The sequence below is a fragment of the Schistocerca serialis genome, chromosome 8 (genome assembly GCF_023864345.2).
Source record: "Schistocerca serialis cubense isolate TAMUIC-IGC-003099 chromosome 8, iqSchSeri2.2, whole genome shotgun sequence".
Taxonomy (NCBI): Eukaryota; Metazoa; Arthropoda; class Insecta; order Orthoptera; family Acrididae; genus Schistocerca; species Schistocerca serialis.
This window is the reverse complement of record NC_064645.1, coordinates 611,216,981-611,243,624: the sequence shown is the minus strand read 5'-3', so window position 1 is coordinate 611,243,624 and position 26,644 is coordinate 611,216,981. Positions and strand designations below refer to the sequence as shown.

Sequence of the window (26,644 nt, the reverse complement as noted above, 5' to 3'; positions counted from 1 at the left end):
TACTTAAACCTAACTAACCTAAGGACATCACACACATCCATGCCCGAGGCAGGATTCGAACCTGCGACCGTAGCAGTCGCGCGGCTCCGGACTGCGCGCCTAGAACCGCGAGACCACCGCGGCCGGCGCAGTAATCTCTTTCAATGCCTGGCAACATGAACCATTGAGATACTAACTTGAATGTCAACCAGATTCCAGGATGACAAAGATTATGTAAGGTCTTGAGCACCAGTCCAAAATGCAACAAGGACAGAAGGGCATGATCTGCCATGTGACGCCTCACAATACAATTTCGGTTCTCGCAGGGTATGTTGAGTAGCTCTAACTTAAGTGCCACAGTGCCCCCATGCAATATGATGTGCAGCTCGAGATACTCTTGTTGTACCTTGGCAAGCGCCATCACATTCACCGCCCATAAGACACTGGTCATTCCAGAGAGACAGTCCACAACCACATTAGTGATACCCAATATGTGATGAATGTCTGTACTAAATTGGCTGATTAATTCCAATTGGCTGTACTGCTGCGGGGAGCAAGTGCTGCTATTTTTGTTGGAAACGTACGTTAAGGGCTTGTGGTCAGTTTATATCACGAATTCTCTTTCCTCTATATGTGGTTGAAAGTACTTAATTGCTTGATATTTGGCCACAAGTTCCCAATTGTAGGTGATCCATCTTTGCTGGGAAGACAATAGCTTGTGTGAAAAATAAGCCAGCAGCTGCCACATGTTTTCCACCAATTCTTGGATGGCAGCACTAATGGATTACTGACTGGTGTCCACTACTAATGCCAATGGAGCTTTGAGCTTGAGGTGCGCCAGCACTGCCTCTTGTGATAGGCTCTTTTTGATCACTTCAAAAGCCACATTCATCTCTTTGGTCCATGGTACAAGAGAACTGCTCTTAACTATGGGACCTGCTGGTTCTATGTTCAATGGCATCTGTTGTTCTGCAGTGCATGGTAAATGTCAGCATTCCCAAGTATATACATAGCGCTTTTATTGTAGACAGCGTAGGTAGCTGGAATATGGTTTCAACCTTCTCAGTGACTCATAATGAGGCTGCTGAAGATACTCAGTGACCCAGGAATTCATCATCAGGTTGTCCAAATACACATTTCACCATGTTCAACACCACGTTGCACTTTTCAAAACACTCAAAACATTCTCTCAGGTGATGGTGATGTTGATAATTTGTTGATGAATACAATAACATGTTATCCAAAGAGGGTATACTAAAGGTCAACCCACACAAGACAGAGTCAATGAATGGCTGCCAGGTTTGTGCAGCCTTATGTAGGCTGAACATCTCATGCAACCCAAATGGCATAATAATCACAGACTTGGGAATGTCCTCTGTTGCCACAGGAATCTGGGTATGTGCCTTCGTGCAGTCTGTAACACTGAATATAGTTGCTGTATGCAGCGTGCAGTTATAATCTCTTAATAGTGGCTTTGGGTAGTGATCAGGCACTCATGTGTTGAGTGCTGTGTAACCTCCCAGGTCCTCCCTTTTTGGGTACTAAGTGCAGCTCGAATGCCCATGGGCTTCTGGAAGGTCAGATGATGCCTTCTCACAACACTGCAATGAATTCTGCTTCATCAAAGGGTGAGGTATCCTGGAGTCAATCTTCTCGGCCAGCAAGACATTGGCGGTCCATCCGTGGTTTTATATGGTGGATGGTACCGTGCCAAACTTGCTGTGGCATGTGGGGTGGTGTCGTTAACGTGGGGAACTCGTGCAGCAGTGGTGGTTCTCCTCATCTGCAACCTGTATGACATTGATGTCATACAATCTGGCATTGTGATGGTATCCAGTAGCCATAAGTCCAGTAATATTAACCCCTAGGCAGGCATTTGCTGCTTCCAGGAGGAGCTAGTAATGTGCTCAGAAATCAGTGCCTATAATTTCTTTGGCCTCATCAGCTACAGAAATGTCACATGTGAATTGATGGTGGAGTACCAAATTTCACCATTCACGCCAGGTATCGTGTGTCATAATTGTTGAATTATTTTCAGCAGACAAGCTGAACACAGTTGGTGGTCTGCAACAGTGCAGCAAAACACACATGCAGCACTAGACTGTCATATGCAAGTTGTAACTTGCACTTATCCGCTAAAACAAGCAATGTGCCAGGGTACACACATTATGGTGTTATGGTAGCACTTATGTGGATGGCTTGATAATCTGCTAACATCCGGAACTGGTCGCTATTTAAATAAAAACAAACTTCTGTACAACTTTGATGGTTATGTAATTTCATTGAGAAATAATTATGAATTAAGAGTAACAGAAATGAAGTGAGTGGTGCAATGAGAGACTAAGAGGAGAAGTAGATGGGGGAGGATCACCAATAAGAGGAGGTGGGGGGAGAGAATGGAGAAGTAAGCTGAAATATCGAAGCCTTATATGGTAACGTAAGTTGAGTCCAACAGGGTGTTGGAATGCAGTGAGATTTTAGTGTGCAGCTTCCCATCTCCTCACATCCAATGCGAATTTTTAAGAACTCCAGAGATGTGAACTTTCCCTCCAGCCCATCCTTGCGTTGTGATACCCTCATAGACTTAACTTGCACTAATATGCAATCCCCCCTCTTATTTTTCATTATTATCATCCCTTTCATTTTCATACTTTTTTAATTATGTAAAACTGTCCACAACCCAAATGTTAGTTTGAACATCACAGTGCTCTATTAGGCATAGTCCTGTTGTGCCCTTGCCTTTTCGAAAATCTCTGAAATACATTACCCAGCTAGTTATTGGGGGACCTATATGTAAAAGATGCCTACAGTTTAGTGAGGACCTAACCATCATGCTACCTATTATTTTTCACATAGAAAAACCATTTCCATAGGTGAAAGAAGCAATAGGCGACAGAAAAATTCTTAGTCTAACTGAGAATTGGCTCTGGAATTTTGGATTCATAGTCTGGCACTTATCTGCTGATCTGCAGAGTTTTTAAATTATATCTTTTTTCATTCACTATGCCTTATTTAATTATTTTCTATATTGCTTTCTGCTTTTTTAATTTTTGTATTCTTCATCCCATGTTTCCCTTGATATTTTCCCCATTTTCTTTTATCCTAGATCTTCATTTTGCTACTCATTTTATTTCTCATCCTTGTAATTTGTCTGTACTCATCACCTTTGGACTGAAGCTGCACAGTGCTTAGTAATGTATTATCATTGACATCTTATTTTCTCTTCACATGGGGTGGGTCTGTCTTATCATGGGGTCTGACCGACCTGCCCTTCCTTTTTAACCCTTCCCTGCCAACCACTGTTTGCTTCCCAAGGAAAGAACAAGTAGTTCCGAAAGCTTGGATATTTTTGTATACTTTAATATTTGTCTCTTGGCCACCAATTCTGAAATAAGGGCCAATAGTTCTGCCTCATAATTTTGTTGATACCAGATTATTAATATAAGTCCACTGCAGAGGTTTGCAAACATAACTATGGATAAAGCAAGACTTTCTCTTAGAATTATGTGTTTTTAGTTAGTACAACACTGCCTAACCTAGTGCTCAGCAATTGCACATCTGCCAACAGCTAAAACCTGTAATCAGCATCATAAGCTGTGAGGAAGAACAGTTGACCCAAAGGGACACAGAGATGAATTGGCAGTCATCAGCTGGGTCCTCCTAAATTCTGCTAATTGTACAAAACTGTAAAGTGCAAGGGATATGTGCTTTCTTTGTTGCAAGTGCACACACTGTAACTATTATACTTGAAGGTCAGACAGTCAACGTGGACTGGAATTCTATAGAATGCTTTCATAAAATTAAAATAAGAAAATAGAAACAGGAAATATGCAGGAGTCCATAAGAGGGTTGTTCATCATGCATGTACTCATTGGTTGGCTCAGTCACAAGTGTTCCATGGAATACAGAATTTGAATCTTTCTGTATCTCACTTATAATCCCGATCTGGCTCCATTATATCTGGGAAGCAAGAGCTTGTGTCTGTGAGATGTTCCTGTGCAAGATTTACTTGTAAGGCAAATTGTAAAACTTTAACTGTACTATTTTGAGAAATAGTTAACCATAAAACTTCAAGAAAAGGCCTTTAAAATTATATGAAGCAAGAATCTGAAGCACTTGCACAAAATGTTTAGAGTGACTTTTGTGTTTAGGGAATAAAAGGGGGAGGAAAACAGAGGAATAGGACAGTACGTTCTTACGTTCTTCTTATGGCATGTGGGTCGGTCACACAAGAAAACATACAGCAGTGAACTGGATGCTTGTAGTGAAGATCAAAATGTATGGAACAGTTACAGGTTGTCTTTGTCCAGCAGTGGAAGTAAAACGGTTATTTATGATCATTATTATTATTATTATTATTATTATGCCCTGTAAAATATATTCCTGAGCTCAAAATAGTCTACTTAACTCAAGTAAATGCAAACAACTTTGTTTTGTGAAAACACAGAAGGAAATAAAATACTGAAAAACATAACTAATCTGCATCCTCCTTACTCCATTTGATATACTTAAAATGAAAGTGCTTTTATTTTGGACAAACTGAAGTGCATATTACAACTGTATTGTTTCTCTCAGGCACCAGTAAATGCAAAATGTTATTACATTTCATTATGAAAAAGATACAAGGTACTGATGTGTTACTAACGTTTCAGGTTTACACATTATACTCCCTAGCAATGCAACAATTGAGTAAACAAGACCATTATGATTTTGGACTTCGAAGCATGGTTGCTTTGCTCAGATATGCCGGCCGTAAAAGAAGAGGTTTTCCAGATCTTCCAGATGAAGAAGTGTGTTGTTTTCTTTTTTAAATTTACATAATTTGTGTACATGTGTGTGTGTGTGTGTGTGTGTGTGTGTGTGTGTTTGTATGTATGTGCAAATGTAATATGCAAGAAATTTTTACGGAATGTTACTTATGATGTCAGTAAGCAAACATATGCATTGCCTGCGTAAATGATTGCCTTTGAGTTCTGATACATACATGATTTTCATTGGAAATTCTTTTAATTCAGTATATTCAGTAATATGTAGTTAAGTATAAATAGTAATGTGATCCTACAGATATGTTTTACACCTAGTAGCAACTGATTATGATATTATAGCTGATGTGTTGAAGAGTGAATGATCCTATTGCAATGGCAAATTGCACAGTTTGGCATGTCACATGATTGGGAGGGGTTCAGATCCTTTCCTGGTCATTAGCTACATAACTGGGTACAGAAAGGGCAAGGTGCACGTTTTTGGCATATTTGATCATAGTGAGATTGTAGATGCTCTATACATGGCCAATTCCACCCCTGAAATTGTGCAGGCACTAGACTTTCCACATTCCACTATGTACTGTGAATATCTCAATTGTGCAATAATTTGTCAGTGACTGTCTTTCTTTAATGCTCATGTTTGTTTTAATCAAATTTTCTAGGTTGAATATAATTCTGTGACCTCTAATTACGAGGATTGGAACTTTAATAGCGGCAACTATTTATTTACAGCTTGTACAAAATAGATACATGTTTCAGAGTTTTACTGATCTTCAGAGTACCGGTAGTTACCAGCATTGTGTATAACCCATTGCCCGCAATGTGGAATTTGTACCAGTTCTGAAGTGAATGCTGTGAAGTGTTTCCTTCAGTTTAAAAATAGAATTGAACTCATGAGAGCTTAAGTCAGGGGAGTCCATTAGGTTGGTATAGGACTTAGCAGCCCCATCAGTCAAACAAGTCAGTAACAGCTTGCATTATCCTGCAAAATGATGGTCAGGTCCTGCAGAAAGTATCATCACTTCTGTCTCTAAACTGGTCATAGGTTGTGTTCCAAAAATGAACAGCATAGAGATGGAAGTGATGGCAGTTTCTGCAGGACCTGACCATCATTTTGCAGGACAATGCTCAAGCACGTACAGTGCAAGCTGTTACTGATTTGTTTGAGATGACACTTTCTGCAGGACCTGACCATGATGTTGCAGGACAATGCTCAAGCACATACAGTACAAGCTGTTACTGATTTGTTTGACTGATGGGGTTGCTAACTGCTATACCACCTACTCCACTCCCCTGACTTAAGCCCTCGTGAGTTCAACTTGATTTCGAAACTGAAGGAAACACTTCACGGCATTCGCTTCAGAACTGCTACAAATTCTTTGGCAATAGACAGTGCTGCTCAAACTGTCAACTCAACTGGCACTGCCAAGAGTATCCTGTGACTTCCACATCGCTGGCAACGGGTTATACACAATGCTGGTGACTACTTTGAAGGTCAGTAAAACTTCGAAACACCTATCTATTTTGTACGAGCTGTGAATAAATAGTTGCCACTATTAAAGTTCCAACCCTCGTGTATGTCACCAGTTAAAATTATCACTTTTTTACAGTCTGTTTTTCTTCTGGTTAGTCTAGGCAGCCCAACATTTCCAAGAAACTTTCTTTTTATTAAGTTGCTTCCAGCACTCTTCACTTTTAATTTTCTTTAGTATTCTCCTCTTTTTTGCTCACTTTTCTTTTAATCAAATTTTCTAGGTTGTATGTTATTCTGTGATGTCTAAGTAAAGGTCATCAGTTAAAATTACCACCTTTTTACAGTTAGTTTTTCTCCTTGTTACACCAGGCAGCCCAACATTTCCTCAAAGGTTGTTCCTTCTTATGAAGTTGCTTTCAGTGCTCTTCACTTTTAATTTTCTTTGATGTTCTCCATTTTTAACGATTCTTCATCATTTGCATCACAACTTGTTGAGAAACTCAAAATCTCAAGTTCAAAGAATAAACAGTTATCACTCCAGTTAGTTTCTCTTCTTTATCAAATTTATTTATTTAATTTAGATATGTCTTCTTGTCTTGACTTGTCTTAAAGTTTCCTTTCTTTAATCATAAGCCCTCTTTGGAACTTGCAGCCAGTCACTGTTACAACAAATGCAGTGTAGCAGCTGCATCTAACATGGGTTGCTGTAAGTTGTATGTAATAGTAGTTTGACCATTTACTTCCAGCAGTCTTCTGGACTTTGTCATCTAAGCTGTATTTATTCTTTATTATCACTACAAAAATGAAATACTAACCAAAATGTGGTGTAACATTGGATAGAATGAGGGCTGTTCAAAAATCATTCAAACTTATTTTTTGTTGTAGAAACTATAAGGGATATTGGGGCACACATGATCTCTATGTTTGTAGTCAATCAATCAGTCTCTTTATACATCCGCTAAGAATATACATTATATTTCCCTACAATTTCTTATATTTAATTTGTTTCAAAAACTTGGATAATAAATACAAATATTTTATATCAGTATATATAAATAATATTTCTTGTCTATATTCAGATATTCTTCAATTCATAAAAACTATGTGTTGGTAAAAATTGTTTAAGATCTACCTTGAATTTATGAAATTCTTTAATTTTCTTTATTGTAGCAGGCAATGCACTAAAAAGTATTTTGGGCTGGTAGTTTACACTTTTTTGGTCGTGCGCTCCATTGTGGGTGTCTGTGAAAATCATCTTGTGCACATGCCTAATTTTTCTTCATGATACCTCGAACAACCAGTTGCTGGCTAGCCATTGACAAGCGAATATGTGTAACTGATATCATTGGATTTTGTGTTGTGGGCACAATGACAGAAAAAGTGGAACAATATCATTGTCTCAAATTTTATTTTAAGCTTGGCAATTCTCCAATTGAAACAATCCACAAGATTCAACAACTGTTTGGGGATGAAGCAATGGGTACCACACACATAAGAGAGTGGTACAACTGCTCATCAATGAAGAGTGAATCACATTCAGTTAGGCCCTCAACATCCACAAGCGACATTGTTATTGATCATGTAAGGACCCTGTTAATGTAGGACAGACAAATCACAGCCAGAGAATGTGCAGATAAGGTTAAAGTTAGGATTGGATTCATTCATTCCATTTTAACCCAACAGTTGGACTATAGGAAGGTCTCAGCAAAATTTGTGCCAAAGTTGCTAAGAACTGAGCAGAAGCAACTTCGTTTGGTGATTGCACAGGATATGCTGGATACTGTGAACAATAATTCCAACTTTCTTAAAATAGTCATCACTTGTAATGAGTACTGAGTTTATGGGTCAAGCCAGAAACAAAGTTGCAGCCATCACAACCGATGCATCCATTATCCCCGAGACCCAGAAAAGTGAAGCAGGTTTGCAGCAATGTGAAATTCATTGTGACCATCTTTGTGATTCCAGTAATGTGGTCCATAATGATTATACCCCAAAGAGTACTAGTATCAATAAGGAATACTTCCAAGAGTTTCTGCATTGCCTTCACGAAGCAGCTAGATGCAAGTGGTCAGACATGCAGGCAGTGGGCACCTCCACCACAATACTTTAAAAATTTGTATAAATTTACTGAAAGAAGATATAGACCTGGGTTTAGTGTCACTTTGTAGGGAAACACATCAAGTTTTTTTTACCTTAAACTAAAGGTGTTGCATGTGGCTTCCGTCAGTTACCCCACACACATCCGGTCGGAAGCCAATTTCTCCCCAAACGCGCTGTGGCATTGCAAGTGTAACTTGCACAGTGGTGGCGTAAATTCTTGCTCTGAATTCAAATAGAGAAGCTGGCACAGGAGCTATCCCCATTTCGTGCACCATCTTGCATGAAGTAACATTTCATTCTTGGTCATCCTCATCAATTTGTGGCATTAAAAATTGTTACAATACATCCAGGTACACTATCCAGTTGATGGTTCTCTCACAGAAAAAAAAGGAGCTGTACACTTTGTTCTTGCTTAGGGCACAAATGTACCCTGTTCTACAAAACATTTATGCCGCCCATAAACTGTAGGCCTACTAGGAGGATCTTTAGTGTATTTGGTATGGAAATTACGCTGAACTGTTGTCAGCACACCTGGGGTCCAATGAAGGCAGCCATCTTTAATACAACTGCTGCTACCACTCCTTATGGTGGAAGGTGACTAGTGTCAACAATTGTATCTGAATAAAGACTGATTTTATAAGTAAATATTGGATACTCTTTGAACAGCTCTTAATAGTTGTCTATATTTCAACTACATTAATGATGTTTACAAATCTGAGATGTTGTTAATTCATGTTACAACAGCTGCCTTTCATGCAAAAGTCCCGCTAGCTCCATTTCCAATATGCCTATATCATTATAATATTTGACCCATGCAGTGGAGCTCTTGCTTCGAACAGGGGGTTGTAATTATATCTGTATAATAGTAATTTGAGTGTGTACTTCCTTCGTTAATCATCTAGACCTCATTACCAAAGCTCCTGTACCAACTTTAAATCCAAGATGTTATCATTTCTTCACCATATTTTATGAATAAACTTTCCACACCATTTGTGATTTAACGCATCATATGTTTTCCTTTACTTTAGTACATCAGCAACTCATACTAATCTCATTTGTTAATGCTTCCACATGGAAGATTAGTGTCAAAAAGTCTATCTCCAGGGCAGAATCATTGGAATATTTACTTTTGCATCCAAGGAGGTATTTCCTCTGATTAAGTTGTCATGACTGCATTCCCATGCTGAAGAGGAACATTGTCCCTCAATATGGCGCACCAGATGCTCAATAAAAATAAAACCAATGCACAATAAATGCACATTTTCACTAAACTTATTATTTTATGTTATTATTTTCTAACTACATAAACAAAATTTGTTGTGTTATTCACTCCTCTAGAGTGGTATGTGTGACGAAACCTGCTATTGACACTTAGCCTCATTTAAGTTATTTCATACTTAGAACCCATAATAAACTCACCAGATATTCCTACTTTCATGTAGAATGGTTTATTATTCTCACAGTTACAACCTCTAATACTTTGGAGGGGAAGGGGTGGGGGGAGGAGGGGCATCGAGTCGAGAACGGTATAATCTAACTTTTTTCTACAAGAACACACAAAACTGCTCTCCAGTATACTGCTTCTCCAGCATGTCATGTCTCATTGACTGGAAAATCCTTGAACCCCCATCCAAATCCCACATTTGATCACCCTGACAGTCATCTGACTTCCATAATGAGCAGTCACTTGACAAGAGTCACATAAATTCAGCATGTGTTGTTGTAGTCCTGGGACCCTTGTCTTTGTGACCTTGGCACACATAGATATCATTTGTTACAACTTTTGTAATTCTAGATGGACCAAGATTCTGGTTGCTTCTGTAATGCAGCACTCCTTGAACTCTGGAGAAGTAAAGCAAGTCCCTCTGTCAGCAATAACTTGGACTGGGTTTCCAAAATTAGTTTCTGCAATTGTATCTTATTAATTGCTTCTACTTGATTTGTAGTCCTTACAGGATACAGCCAAGCAAATTTGGTAAATGCATCAGTAATACTTAAAATGTGATTACGTCCTTTGTGAGTTGAATGAAGTAGTCCGATATGATCCATGTGATAAGTATATAAAGGTTCACTTTCTTGGAATAAAGGATGAAGGATACCTTCCTTTTTTGCTGAGTTCTTATTCGCAATTACACAATTAACACTTTTCACCTTTTCAGTCAAATCTCGTATACAATAATCTTTCTTACTTCCTCTTCATTTAGCTTAACCTTTCTCACACACAAGTTTGATGATTTCACATTGCATAGTGCATGGAAAGTATTTCTTCCATAATAGAATTTGAAAAGAAGTCCATCTCACATTAAGAAGTTTTCACAAGGCATTCTTTGAAAATACTCTCAATTGCTGTCAAACCATCATCCTTCTCTTGAGCTTTCCTGATTCTAGCTGTTAAACCATCCGCAAAATCAAACAATAGATTTACACAGTCACTTAAGGTATCTATGTTTCACCCTAGAACCAGATCATTGCTTGATGGTGTAAAAATACTCTTCAAGGGTGAAAGCCCATCTTGCTGTTCTCAGTGACAAGTTCTTCTTATCCAAGTCTTTTGGAATGCAGCACAGTCTGTTGCAATTCTAAAATGCATTCCTAGCAAATATACCCAGAATTTCTTAAAGGCATAAACAATAGCTGAAAATTCAAGGACATAACTGCTGTATTTTTCCTCTTGCATTTTTTAATTTTTTAATTTTTTATTTATCTATTTATTTTTTACTCATATACAAGACTGAATGGAGATTTTTGTCACGACATGGATCCAAAACATTCTTTTTTTGCATCTGTGTGAAGTTCAGTCTTGCATTTTGGGTAGTAGATTTTTAAAATTAGATTTGATGAGAGGATGCCTTTGAGCATCTCGAATGATTGCCTCTGCTCTTCCAAGAAACTCATCAGTTCTCTTCGAAAACTGGCATTTTGCAAAATTAATTTCCAAGCCATATTCTGCTGCAGTTTCTGACACTAAACCAAACCATTGAAGTGCCTCATAAGCAGTCTTTGTTTGTATTATGCTACTGTCCATGTAAATAAATACAATATTCCCTTGAGCCAGTGCTGAGAAAAAAATGTTTATATAACACTAGAACACTGCAGGTGAATTTGGTAGTCCAGATAGAACTAGACCTGTATTGTATTGTATTTTTATTGATCCAGGCAATCATAGTATTGTACAGCTGTACATATGATATTGGACAGGTCAAAAGAGCTATCTACAAGTAATTTTTACAGATTGATTTTTACATTATTTTGTAGCAAGGAAATTATCTATCTTAAACAAAACAGTTAATACAAATCATAGAATTGTATGGTTGTACATATGATGTTGGACAGGTCAAGAGAACATATTTGCAAGTAATTTCTAATAAACTGATTTTACATTGTTTTGTAATGAGGAAGTTAGCTATCTTTAACAAAACAGTAAATACAAATGTTGTATAGTAAAATACAAACAGCCAATACAAATGTAATAGTAAAATAATCCAGTATATTTCATAGACATGCACAGTATATAATAATCCAGTATATTTGATAGACATGCACAGTATATAATTTTCAGACCTAATTGAACATTTATCATAAAATTGTTTACAATTTTAACTCCTTTCAAAAAAATGATCAACTGCATAAAAGCACTGGTCCAAGAGATATTTTTTAACTTATGTGTGAAGGCTCTTGGGTTGTTTGTTGCTTTGATTTCATTTGGTAAATTGTTATACATTTGTATCCCAACATTTAAAACACGTTTTTGGTAGCAGGTAGTTGTGGACTGAATCATATGTAGGTCAGATTGCTGCCTTGTTGCATAGTTATGAATATCTCCATTGAATTTTAATGTGCAGTCATTATTTAACAGGTATGACTTGACAAATGAGATGATATTATAAATGTAAGCAGAGGGCAGTGTCATAATGTCATTTGTTTTGAAATGTTGTCTGCATGATTCGTTATATCTTAGGTTACAAATTATGCGTGTTGCCTTTTTTTTGCATTTTGAAAATGTATCTACCTCCAGGTGAGTTCCCCAGAAATATGATTCCATACTGTAATGTAGAGTGGAAGTAAGCATAATATACATGTATGAGAACACGTTTTGTGACTGATTTTTTAGTATCCTTAAAATGTAACACACAGTTGATAGCTTTTTTGAGATATAATTTGTGTGAGTCTCCTTTGTGGCTGGTTCTTGGGGTTGGTTGGAGGTTTGGGGGTGTGAGAGGAAATGGTGTGGTAGATTTGTTTTCGGATTAGGTCCGAGGGACAGTGCCTATCTGTGAAGGCCTTGGTGAGACCCTAAGCATGCTGAGCAAAGGAATTTTGTCACTCCAGGTACGCTGTTCCTGGATGGCCAGGCTGTATGGGAGGAATTTTTTGGTGTGAAAGGGATGGTAGCTGTCAAAATGATGGTACTGTTAGGCGGTTGGTGGGTTTAATGTGGACAGAGGTGCAAATATAGCTATCGTACAGGAGGAGGTCAACATCTAGGTCTGTGTGAAGCATGTGGGAGAGAAGTTTATGGCTTCGCCATGGATTTTTTTATATACCTCCCCCTAAAATAAGAAATAGGATAAAGTTAGTAAGGTGTGTAAGGAATGAGGTAGTGAGTTTGAAGTCTGAGGGACATAGATAAAGGTAGTGTTCAGTAGTGTTAAGACTGTGAGCATGGGGGTTGTTGGTGTATAGGAAGGTGGTGTCAACAGTGATGAGTAAGGATCCAGGATGTAAAGGGGTGGGGATGGTGGAGAGTCAGTGAAGGAAGCAGTTGGCGTCTTTCACATGGGAGGCTAGATTGTGGGCAATTGGTTGGAGGTGTTGGTCAATGAGGGCTGAAATTCTTTCAGTGGGGGCACAATAACCAGCCACAGTGGGGTGTCCAGGATTGTTGGGTTTGTGGATTTTGGTGAGCATGTCGGTTGGTGTGCTGGGTGTCATAGGGGTGAGGATGGAAATGGATTCAGGGGAGATGTTCTAGAAGGGGCCTAAAGCTTTAAGTAGGGATTGGTGTTTGTGTCGGTCATCTTGGATGGGATCACTCAGGCAGAGTTTATAGCGGTGCAGTCAGATAATTCGTGGAGGCCTTCTCCCAGGTAGTCACTGCAATTTATAACAACAATCGTGGAACCTCTGTCTGCAGGTAGGATGATTAGGTTGGGATTTGTTTTAAGGTTGTGTATAACCTGTCATCGTGCCCTGAAATGAGGGACATTCTACCTGAGACAATTTCCACCCCTCCTGAAGTGGTGTTCTGTTGCCCACCCAACCTCCACAACATCCTAGTCCATTCCTATGCCACTTCCAATCCCATTCCCTTGCCACAAGGATCATATCCCTGTGGAAGAGCCAGGTGCAAATCCTGCCCGATTCACCCAACCAGCACTTCCTATTCCAGTCCTTATCTTTCTCAATCAGGGACCAGGCCACCAGTGAAAGCAACGATGTCATTTACCAGCTGTGCTGCAATCATTGCACAGCATGATTTATTGGTATGAGTTCCAACCAGCTGTCCACCAGGCTGAATGGCCACTGCCTAACTGGGGCCAAGAGCAAAGTAGACCCCCGGTGACACAACATGTAGCTGAACAAAACACATTTGATTTCAGTGACTGCTTCACTACCTGAGCCATCTGTGCTTTCCTCCACCATCAGCTTTTCAGAGCTGTGCAGATGGGAGTTATGCTTACAACAGGCACGCAGTCTGAGGCACCATGTCACAGTCCGCGTGCCCCCCCCCCCCCCCCCCCCCCCCCCCCCCCCCCCCCCGGTTTTCTGGATTTTTCTATTTCGAATTGTCACTTTTTAGATCAGTTTACTAACCTGTTATTAGACTCCATAATCAAAACTTGACTCAAGAAGACCAGCAAAATACCCTTCCACTATTATAATAACCTTTTCATAGGACTCAAATAGTTTCCTTACATATGAGGATAGGTAACAATCAGAGGGTGCCAAATCTCATGAACAGGTTGGACGCTCTATTAATTCATACTACAAGTCCTTCAGTTGCTTGCACTGCCAAAGCACCTTTGTGGGCATTTGATATAAGCCTTTTTTTCCCTTCCAACGCAGGCCTCTTCTCATATAGATTTTTCATCCATTAAGTCCAGAAGACTAGCATAACATTCACCAGTTATTACTTTACCCTTGGCAAGGCTTCTGAAAGTGCTGTTTAATTTATGGTGTGGTATTCTGGACAGAAATAACATCCACAATAGCAAAGACCAGTAAACAAAAGCAGTTGACTTCTTGTAAAACAGTGAAAACATTGCTAGGAAATATGTTATCATATTTGCTTTCGGTAGTATTCAACAGGTGTGACTTCTTTCTCAAAATTTTCTGATGTTTAAATAAGCACCATAGTTCTTCTGATATGTCTGTGGTAGAGCCACTTCATACACCTGTAATAGTTGATTGTACAATACAATTTGTACATTTCCTTCTTATTTTATTTATGATAGCTGCTTCAGGATTGTCTTCAAGAGATGTACAGCTATATTTATTCAAGCCTCCTGTCTCTGAAAGGCTAATGGGCTCTGTGATCATAATTAATCATGATATTCACTGGTTGTTTAACCATGGCTTCCTTGATAGTGTAATCAGGAAAATATATTATTAGATTAAGAGAACTAAATGTGGTTGCAGGTCTGAAATATCATTTGATGCTGGGAAAACATACAAAATATTTATCTATTTATTTGTGTAGTAAACATTTACCAATTTTGACATTATACATGGCACCCAATTTTTCATTTACATTAAAGGGGCCCTCAAAGTTTAAGACAGTATGTGTTCTGGATTATTAGTATGATGTTGGTCTTTTTAAATCTAAAAGCTTATGTATAGAATGATGAGACTGCTTTTTGTGGATCTCTGTGTATTTCAGGTAGTATTATTGGCCATGAAGGATATGAATAATGCCAAACTTACTTCAGATGATCTCCCATTATTCAACGGAATTACGTCTGATTTGTTTCCACAAGTGGAAGTCCCTGTTTTAGAATATGATGAACTTACAGCTGCAATAAAGGCTGAATTAAAGGCAGAAGGTCTACAGGTACAGTAGTGTAGAATTATTCAAATGTAACGTAAAGTATACAGTAAGATACCAGACTTAAAAGAAACTCTTTTCTTGACTATTATCTCTTTTATGTATACTGAACATTCTGTAGCATTACAGTCTGTAAGCCGGCCGCAGTGTTCTAGCGGTTCTAGGTGCTCAGTCTGAAACCGTGCGACTGCTACGGTCGCAGATTCGAATCCTGCCTCGGGCGTGGATGTGTGTGATGTCCTTAGGTTAGTTAGGTTTAAGTAGTTCTAAGTTCTAGGGGACTGCTGACCACAGATGTTAAGTCCCATAGTGCTCAGAGCCATTTGAACCATTTGAACAGTCTGTAAAATTTTTAGTACCTGCCATAGTTTTCCATAGTTATTTTTGTTACAGTCATGCTTCTATTTGTAGCAACTGATTTCTGATTTTTTGCTCCCCTTTTATTAAAAAAGGACACAGATATAAACTATAGTACTCAAAAACATTTCCTTTGTGAGTGCATTGCACAGGATACACTGAGCCTTAGAAGGACAACTGAGGAATTCTTGAGAAAAATGGAGCATTTATGATTTCAACAGCCAACAGTAACAGCCTGGAGACTCTCATATACCGCTTTACAGTAATACTTTGCAGTATTAGCTTGAAATACCATTGCAACATTTAGAGATGTGGCTCTCTGACAGTTCAAGAGCCACTTTTAATGAGGTTATGCAGATTTAACAGGATAATCAATGTTTGTGATGACTTCAATGTCGATCTTGTGTCTGTAATTTACTAACCAAGAGCATTAAGATTTGTTGATTCTACATCTATAGCTATGCTCTGTGAGCCTCTGTGAAGTGTGTGGCAGAGGGTATGTCCCACTGTACCAGTTATTAGAACTTTTTCTGCTCCATTCACAAATGGGACATGGGAAAAAATGAGTGTTTAAGTGCCTCTGTTCATGCTGTAATTAATCTAATGTTATACTCATGATCCCTCTGGGAGCATTATTTGTGTGTGTGTGTGTGTGTGTGTGTGTGTGTGTGTGTGTGTGTGGGAGGGATGTAATATATTTCTATGGTCATCATTTAAAGCTTGTTCTTGAAACTTCACTAGTAGATTTCTGGGATAGTTTCTGTGTATCTTCGTGAGTCTGTTAGTTCAGTTCTTTCAAACATCTCAGTGACATGAATTTTAAAATTTTCCCGGCGAATTGACTATTCAAACAAATTTCAGGCTTGCAGCCGGTCGTTGTTCAATACTTCGCACGATATTTCAACTGGGCACCTGCCAGTCATCTTCAGGTGAGCCATCGCAGACTGGTGAAAACATCCTCCGTTCCGCAATATATAGCGTACTGTAACTATTCTGAACATTGTATTTCTACTGGACATTCAATGGAGTATGAGAAAACGATGATTTTGTCCACAGCAATGTCTTTCTGGGACTCCATTATTAAAGAATCCATAGAAATACGACTGGCGCAAAATCTGTTAAACTGTGACAGCGGCTACCAGCTAAACAGTGCATGGAGTCCCATCATCTCCACGATTAGCTGAAATTGAAGACGACAGAGTGCGTCGACGGCCGTGGCAAACAGCAACGCAGAGGGCGACTGAGTTCCGCTATTCCACCAGCGAGGGTGCTGCCAGCGGGCAGTGTGGTTCAACTATTAAGTTTTCGACGCATGCGCAGAATAGTTACAGTTCGCTATACATTGCGGAACGGAGGACGTTTTCACCAGTCTGCGACGGCTCACTTGAAGATGACTGGCAGGTGTCCAGTTGAAATATCGTGCGAAGTATTGAACAACGACTGGCTGCAAGCCCGAAATTTGTTCGAACATCTCAGTGACACTCTCCCTGAGGCTAAACAAACCTGTGACCATTCATACTGCCCTTCTCTGCATGTGTTCAATATACTTGCTAGTCTTCTTTTGTATGGGTCCCACACACTTGAGCAATATTCTAGTATGGTTAGCATGAGTGATTTGTAAGAAATCTCCTTTGTAGACTGACTACATTTCCATAGTACTCTACCAATAAACTGAAGTTTACCAACGACTTCATGCACAATTGAGCCTTTGTGATCATTCCATTTCATGTCCATGTTAAGTGCTATACTCAGTTTTTTGTATTAGTTCCACTTTGGATTATTTCCCACAGTAAAATTCCAAATGAGGAGCGAAAGACTTGGTCCAAAAGCCATTAAAATTTGTTTTCAGACTGAACTATCCTCATTTATTGTTAAAGCTATCCTAATTTATTGTTAAAAATAGAATGAATTTACAAGTTGGGTTTTGATTGTAGAAGGAAATTGTAGATCAGAATTTTAAAAAGGCTTGATTATTTTGGGATGACACAGGAAAGAGATTGACATAGCAGAAAGTGTAAATAAGAAGTTAAACTTTTTCTTAAACAAACTCCTGCTGTACAGGGGTACTGTACTGTAGATGTTTCATTAATTTTCAGATCTGTAAATTTTTCAGAATGATACATGTGCACTATGATTGATGCATGAATCGAATCATAAACTCACCAAGTTTGCATTTTATGGTACACAAATGTTGTATGAGAGCCCCACTGGTCCCACAACACACATCAAGTTCATTCCATACCTTATGTAGCAACATACTGTCAGTGATCACCACAACAACATTGATGTGTTCTCTAAGCTGTTGCAGCCAGTGTTCTTGGTGGTGGGGGTATGTACCCCCCCAAAGGAAAAATTACAAGGTATTAGTTCAGGTGATCTGGGGATCAAGGTATCAAATACATATTATCCTCACCATTATGCCCAATCCTGTGAAGTGGAAGTTCATTGTTTAGGTTGTGATGAACATCAGTGCTACAATAAGAAGTGCTCCGTCTCGTTAGAAGCTTAAATTTTCAGAATCAGCAGTCATTTGTGTAAACAACCACAGCTGCACATATCAAAGTAATAGGTATCCATCACAGTCTTCTCACAGAAGAAAAACAGTCCATACAGCCTCATCTGTGACACTGCACAGAAAACATTAACATTCTGTGATCTCATTCATGTGCCACAAGTTCACAAAAATTTTTAGTGTCCCATATTCACACATTGTAGCAATTAAACTTGCAGGTAAATGCAAAGGTGCTTCACTGGTGAATATTATCTTGAAGGCGAAATGTTCATCCTCAAGTGGTTCTTGCATTGTGATGCAAAACTGAAGTCATCAGCTGTAATCTCCTGGTTTTAATTGTTGCACAAGCTGCAGATGATATGGTCTCAAATGTAAACTGCTGTCACAAAATCATCCACACAGTTTATTCCAAGTTTTTGTCTTGCACAGACCATTATTTTTTTGGACTGTGTATGAAAATTTCCCTTAACCTCTTCATGATTACATCTGGCACACTTGGTCGACTGGAACCTTTCTGTTTACAGAGATAACCAGGTGTCCCTAAATTTTTGATAGCAATGCATGATGCTCTGTTGATATGGCAATTCTTTTCTATAATTCCTTCTGCACACACAGTGCACTGTGGTAACAGATAAACATTTCACATATTCCAATACACAAAAGGTCTTTTCTTACTTTGTTGCCATTTTGTCAAGGCACTGCACTTGTAATGCTATCTGGTGGGAAGTTTATGGTTCTATTCATGCATCCATCATACTTGTACATGTAATACTTTGGAAAATATAGTGCTTTGAAACTGAGTGAATCGTTTATAGTATCCCTGTACTGTGAGTATTGTTTTTCAGGAAGCAAACAGACGTAAAAAAGAACAGAAACAGGGGCAAGTGACAGATGACTTCTGGTATTTAAAGCATAAAACACCATTACCACTAGTATTGTAAAATTCTCTTATCTGTTATTAATAAAAGTGTGATGCACAATACTCCAAAAATAAAGCAGAAACAATTCTGGAACACTATTAAACAAAGAGGAGGATTGATACAAAAATTACCAACACATTTTTTAAACACAAGGCAGTGCATAAATATTCTTGGCAGCAGGATACTAGCAAACTTCATTCTATAATAGATTAGACACACATCAAAAAAAGTTTTGGATCACCCCATTTCCTAGAACTCCTGAAGATAGACATTGACTGTGGATATTGTATCACAGACAGTCCCTTTGACTGTTCAGAGATGTTACTAAACCTGCCCAAAGATGTAAACACCCATGAATGAGCATCACTTATTAGGCGGAGGGGCTCCAACAGCCAGTCAGTTCCAGTTATTCTACCAGGAAGGAGGTACATGTCTCGTGTTGTCTGTAGTTCAACCATGCCTAGACGGTCAGTACTGCGCTCATGTCCGCTCATGTCCGCATTGTTACTTTGTGCTAGGAAGAGCTCTCAACAAGGGAAGTGTCCAGTTGTCTCAGAGTGAACCAAAGCAATGTTGTTTGGACATGGAGGAGATACAGAGAGACAGGAACTGTTGATGACATACCTCACTCAGTCTGCCCAAGGACTACTACTACAGTGGATGACAGCTACCTATGGATTATGGCTCAGAGGAGCCCTGACAGCAATGCCACCATGTTGAATAATGCTTTTTGTGCAGCTACAGGATGTGGTGTTACGACTCAAACTCTGCACAATACGCTGCATGATGTGCTTCACTCCTGACATCCATGGCAACGTCCATCTTTGCAACCACAACACCAAGCAACATGGGCCCAACATTATGCCAAGTGGGCCACTCAGGATTGTCATCACATTCTCTTCACTGTTGAGTGTCGCATATGCCTTCAACCAGACAATCGTCGGAGACATGTTTGGAGGCAACCCGGTCAGGCTGAACACCTTAGACACACTGTCCAGCAAGTGCAGCAAGGTGGGGAGATTCCCTGATGTTTTGGGGTGGCATTATGTGGGGCCGACATACGCCGCTGGTGGTCATGGAAAGTGCTGTAGTGGCTGGAAGATATGTAATGCCATCCTCCAACCGATAGTGCACCCATATCGGCAGCATACTGGCGAGGCATTCGTGCTCATGGACGACAATATGCACCGCCATCGTGTGCATCTGGTGAATGACTTCCTTCAGGATAATGGCATCACTCAACTAGAGTGGCCAGCATGTTCTCCAGACATGAACCCTATAGAAAATGCCTGGTATTGATTGAAAAGGGCTGTTGATGGACGATGTGATCCACCAACCACTCTGAGGGATCTACGCCGAATCGCCCTTGACGAGTGGGGCAATCTGGACCCACAATGCCTTGATGAACTTGTGGATAGTATGCCATGAGAAATACAGGCATGCATCAATGCTAAAGGACATGCTACTGGATATTAGAGGTACTGGTATGTACAGCAATCTGGACCACCACCTCTGAAGGTCTTACTGTATGGTGGTACATCATGCAATGTGTGTTTTTCATGAGCTGTAAAAAGGGTAGAACTGACATTTATGTTGATCTCTGTTCCAGTTTTCTGTACAGGTTCTGGAACTCTCAGAACCAAGGTGATGCAAAACTTTTTTTGATGTGTCTATTATCAGTAGATTATAGATTTAAGTGCCAGGAAGTTCTTTCTGAAAGTATTTGTGTGGAGTGTAGCCATGTATGGAAGTGAAACATGGACAATAAATAGTTAGACGAGAAGAGAATAGAAGCTTCCAAAATGCGGTGCTACAGAAGAATGCTGAAGATAAAATGGGTAGATCACATAACTAATGAGGAGGTACCGAATAGAATTGGGGAGTAGAGTAATTTGTGGCACAAATTGACGAGAAGAAGGGATTGGTTAGTTCTGAGGCATCAAGTGATCACCAATTTAGTTGTGGAGGGGAGCTTGCAGTGTAAAAATCATAGAGGGAGACCAAGAGATGGGTACATTAAACATGTTCAGAAGGATGTAGGTTGCAGTGGTTACTCAGAGATGAAGAGGCTTGCACAAGATAGAGTAGTATGGAGAGCTGCATACAACCAGTCTGTGGACTGAAGACCACAGCAACAACGTCATTAGACAGACAAGTAGTTTCAAGGCAGCAGATGTTAAATCTTACAGAGGATCCCAGTGTGGATCAGACCATTATTTTGTAAAAATGAATAGTTTTTGGGCATGGAAGAATGCAAAGAATGAGTCTAACAACATTAAAATGAATTCTACTGAGAAAGCTCAAAATGTACACTTCAGTATTGACAGCCTACAAGATAAAAGTATACAAACGTTCTTTGCTGCTGGAATGGGGGGAGGAAACAAACAAACAAACAAACAAACATTGGAAGAATCATTTGAAGGAAGTACAGAAGAAATACACTGAAGTGTCAAAGAAACTGGTATAGGCATGTGTATTCAAATACAGAGATATGTAAACAGGCAGAATATGATGTTGTGGATTGCTATGCCTATATAAGACAGCAAGTGTCTGAAACAGTTGTTAAATTAATTAATGCTACTACAATGGCAGGTTATCAAGATTTAAGTTAGTTTGAACGTGGTGCTATAGTTGGTGCATGAGTGACGGGACACAGCATCTTTGATGTAGTGATGAAGTTGGGATTTTCCCATACGACCATTTCACAAGTGTACCATGAATATCAGGAACCCGGTAAAACATCAGATCTCTGACAGTGCTGCAGCCAGAAAGAGATCCTGCAAGAACGGGACCAACAATGACTGAAGAGAATCATTCAATATGTGATAGAAGTGCAACCCTACTGCAAATTGCTGCAGATTTCAATGCTGGGGCATCAACAAGTGTCAGCGTGTGAAACAGTCAAAGAAACATATTTGAAATGGACTTTCGGAGCCAAAGGCCCACTCATGTACCCTTGATGACTGCATGACACAAAGCTTTACACCTTGCCTGGGCTTGTAAACACTGACATTGGACTGTTGATGACAGGAAACATGTTGCCTGGTCAGATGAGTCGTGTTTCAAACTGTATAGAGTGGATGGACGTGTACGGGTATGGACACAACTTCATGAATTCATGGACCTTGCACGTCAGCAGGGGACTGTTCAAGCTGTTGGAGGCTCTATAATGGTGTGGGACGTGTGAAGTAGGAGCAAGATGGGACCCCTTTCAAGATATGACTCTGACAGATGACGCGTATGTAAGCATCCTGTCTGATCACCTGCATCCATTCACGTCCATTGTGCATTCCAATGGACTTGGGAAATTCCAGCAGGACAATGTGACACCCCACATGTCCTGAATTGCTACAGAGTGGCTCCAGGAACACTCTTCTGAGTTTAAACACTTCTGCTGGCTACCAAACTCCCCAGACATGAACATAATTGAGCATATCTGGGATGCCTTGCAATGTGCTGTTCAGAAGAGATCTCCACCCTGTCATGCTCTTGTGGATTTATGGACAGCCCTGCAGGATTCATGGTGTCAGTTCTCTCCAGCACTACTTTGGACATTAGCTTAATCCAAGCCACATCGTGTTGCAGCACTTCTGCATGCTCAGCCCCACACGATATTAGGCAGAGGTACCAGTTTCTTTGGGTCTTCAGTGTATATGAATATATAAAATCCAGTGTTATAAGTATAGCAACTGAGGTGCTGTGCATAAGGGGAAACAACAACAGCCATACAGCAGAATGGTGGTTGGAGGAAATAGAGGTGGTAGTTAAAGAAAAGAGGAACACATTCAACTGAAGGTTGAATGATAAATCAGAAGTAACAAGAACAATCTACAAGGAAAAGAAGAATGAAGTGATAAAAAAATAAGGATAGCAAAGAATGAAGCATGGGAAAGGTCATGTGCCAATTCAATAGCAAACTAGGATTTGGGAGAGCGAAAGAAGCATGGCCAATATTAAAAGGACTTCGATCAGAGACAAAATCCAAAACCAATCTTCGACTGATAACACCGAAAGAATGGGACAAATATTTGCAGAAATTATGAAATGAGGATGGAGATAAGTATCTGGAGGAAGGAACAGTGGAAGAAAAGGAACGGGAAGGGGAGGAGATCCAAGTTTTAGAAAGTGAGGTGAGTGAGGTATTAAGAACATGGAAGAATGGTAAATCACCTGGACCAGGCAGTATCAATCTGGAGCTCTTAAAATATGGTGGTGACAAAATTGTGGAACTAGCAACACAGCTATTCAATAAAATGTTACGTGGAGTTTCAGTACTCAAGGAAATGAAGCTGGGCTATATTAATACTGTACTTAAGAAAGTGGATTGCTGAAGCTGCTTGAACTATTGTGGAATTCGTGTTATAAACACTTTAGTGAGAAATTTTGGGAAAATAACTACTCAGGAAGAACAATGTGATTTCAAAGCCGGTAGATCATGCATTGACCATTTTTTCGCATTAGGACAGATCTTAGAGAAACATAGGGAAAATAAATAAAAAAGTGTAGGATTAATTATCATAGATTTTGAAAAAGAATATGATATTGTCCTGAGAAAACAACTTTGAAGAGCATTACATGTGGCAAAAATAAAGGATCCTTTAATTGATATAATACAAGAAGTGTATAGAGATAACATATGTCAAGTGAAAATTGGTAGTACACTTTCAGAGAAATTTAGAACAAGCAAGGGTCTGTTACAAGACTGTCACCAACATTATTTAAAGTCTATGTAGACATCAGTAATAAAACATGGTCTCATAAATGCAATGGGATGGGGCTAGAAATTAAAGATGGAGTTCATTTACATCACCTACTATTTGCTGATGATCAAGTAGTTATAGCACAAGATGGGGAGGATGCAGATTATATATGTAGAAAATTAGCAATGGAATACATAAACTGGGGATTGAAGATTAATTACTAGTGATTCAGGTGGCTTATATGTAGAGGGAAAGAAAATTAAGAAGGTTAACACTTTCTGTTGTTTGGGATCCATTTTAGAGATGGAGCGAAAATCAGAGGTAGAACTTAATAAAAGAATTAGCAGAGGAAGGAAGGTGATTGGGATGCTCAACTCAATCTTATGAAACAGAAATATAATAAACTGAACCAAAAAATTATAAATAAATCGATACTAGAGAGAGTAGTTATGTATGGAATGGAGACTTGTACTACTAATCTGAAACCCGTAAAAAACTGCAAGCAGTAAAAATGGACTTCTGGAGAAGATCAGCAAAAATTTCTAGAAAAGAGAAAGTAAGAAATGATAAAATAATAAAGAGAATGGAAGTAAGAGAAAGAATACATGATGTGGTGGACAGAAGGCAGTTACAATGGTATGGGCAGGTAGGAAGAATAGAGGAAGCCAGAATTCTGAACTGGAAGGAAAGAAGAGAAGAGGATGCCCTGTGATCACCTGGCTCCAAAATGTACGATTAACGATGAGAAGAGTTTGTGCAGAGGAAGAAAATATACAAAATTGAAACACCTGGAGGGACATCCAGAGGAGATAAATTAAGATTCTATGCAACAGATGTAATAATTTCTGGGTATTTGTTATGTTGGAGAATAACCTTTGTATGGAGGAAAAGCTCAATAAATAAATTTAAAAGGAATGTTACATACAAAATTAATCCCCACAAAATAGTTGTGGCAAAAATGTGTGCACTTTGACATTCTGTGTTTGTAATCAATAAGTATTTCCTGACAAATATTCTGTAGTAATAATTTGTGCCTTTTCTCTGGTACATAAGTTCTTTTATTCTCTATTTTGCAATAAATAGTCAGTTTTCCATTTTTGTGTGACCTGTTTCAAAAAATGATTGATCAGTTCACCCTACGTTTAGATAGTTCTTGTACACAGCAGAACACATAGAAGTAAATGTAGAGTTCTTCTGCAGAACCACACATCCATCTGATAGCATTCTTATTTGTGTGTAGGTTGATTGTCATGCATGGCAGTTTCACTCAGTTCATTTTTACTATCTGATCTTTTCATAAATAACAAATGCCATTTCTATTTACCAGGTGTTGCTTGGTCAAATTATACTGTGCCAATTTTCTCAGACGAATATCTGGCCATGAAGTTCCTTTGGAATGATCAAGACAGCTTGTAGGTCAAAATTTATGACCACAACACTTGGCACACAATGTCCTTGAATTTTGCCTTCATTGCACTTATTTTGAGCCAGATCTTGTCGTTGCAAATGTTTGTCATGATCTTGCTTTGGTTGCATCTCATCCTCTATCAAAAATCTAATTGTTGTACATTTATGACACTAGTTTCTCTTTGCATCATTTCCAGTTTATGTATGTCCACAGTAATGCAATATTTTAGAAACTAAGCAAGGAAAATTGTGGCAGACCGGCACAATGTAGGTGCACAGGTGTGTGTATGTATATATAACATTCCACGTGGGAAAAATATATATAAAAAACAAAGATGCTGTGACTCACCAAACGAGAAAGCGCTGGTAGATAGACACAATAAAAAACACACAGACACACACACAAATTTCCAGTTTTCACAACCCAAAGTTGCTTCGTCAGGAAAGAGGGAAGGAGAGGGAAAGATGAAAAGATGTGGGTTTTAAGGGAGAGGGTAAGGACTCATTCTAATCCCAGGAGTGGAAAGACTTACGTTAGGGGGAAAAAAGGACAGGTATATGTGCGGATGGATATGTGTGTGTGTGCGAGTATATACCTGTCCTTTTTTCCCCCTAATGTAAGTTTTTCCGCTTCCATGATTGGTATGACTCCGTACCCTCTCCCTTAAAACCCACATCCTTTCGTCTTTTCCTCCCCTTCCCTCTTTCCTGATGAAGCAGCCGTTGGTTGCGAAAGCTAGAATTTTGTGTGTATGTTTGTGTTTGTTTGTGTGTCTATCGACCCGCCAGCACTTTCGTATGGTAAGTCATATCATCTGTGTTTTTAGATATATATGATGAGACTTACCAAACAAAGTGCTGGCAGGTCGATAGGCACACAAACAAACACAAACATACACACAAAATTCAAGCTTTCGCAACCAACGGTTGCTTCGTCAGGAAAGAGGGAAGGAGAGCGAAAGACGAAAGGATGTGGGTTTTAAGGGAGGGGGTAAGGAGTCATTCCAATCCCGGAAGCGGAAAGACTTACCTTAGGGGGAAAAAAAGGCAGGTGTACACTCGCATACACACACACATATCCATCCGCACATACACAGACACAAGCAGACATTTGTAAAGGCAAAGAGTTTGGGCAGAGATGTCAGTCCGGCAGAAGTAAAGAGGCAAAGATGTTGTTGAAAGACAGGTGAGGTATGAGCGGCGGCAACTTGAAATTAGCGGAGATTGAGGCCTGGTGGATAATGAGAAGAGAGGATATATTGAAGGGCAAGTTCCCTTCTCCGGAGTTCTGACAGGTTGGTGTTAGTGGGAAGTATCCAGATAACCCGGATGGTGTAACACTGTGCCAAGATGTGCTGGCCGTGCACCAAGGCATGTTTAGCCACAG

General features: G+C 39.3%; 1 protein-coding gene across 1 annotated transcript in view; it reads left to right on the top strand.

Annotated features, from left to right (window-relative positions):
- Positions 1–26,644, top strand: part of LOC126417162 (dynein axonemal heavy chain 2) — a 959,377-nt gene that overhangs the window by 432,839 nt on the left and 499,894 nt on the right. Inside the window, 2 exon segments of the mRNA XM_050085060.1 lie at positions 4,632–4,769; positions 15,197–15,367. Of these exon segments, the coding sequence (XP_049941017.1) occupies positions 4,632–4,769; positions 15,197–15,367 (309 nt within the window).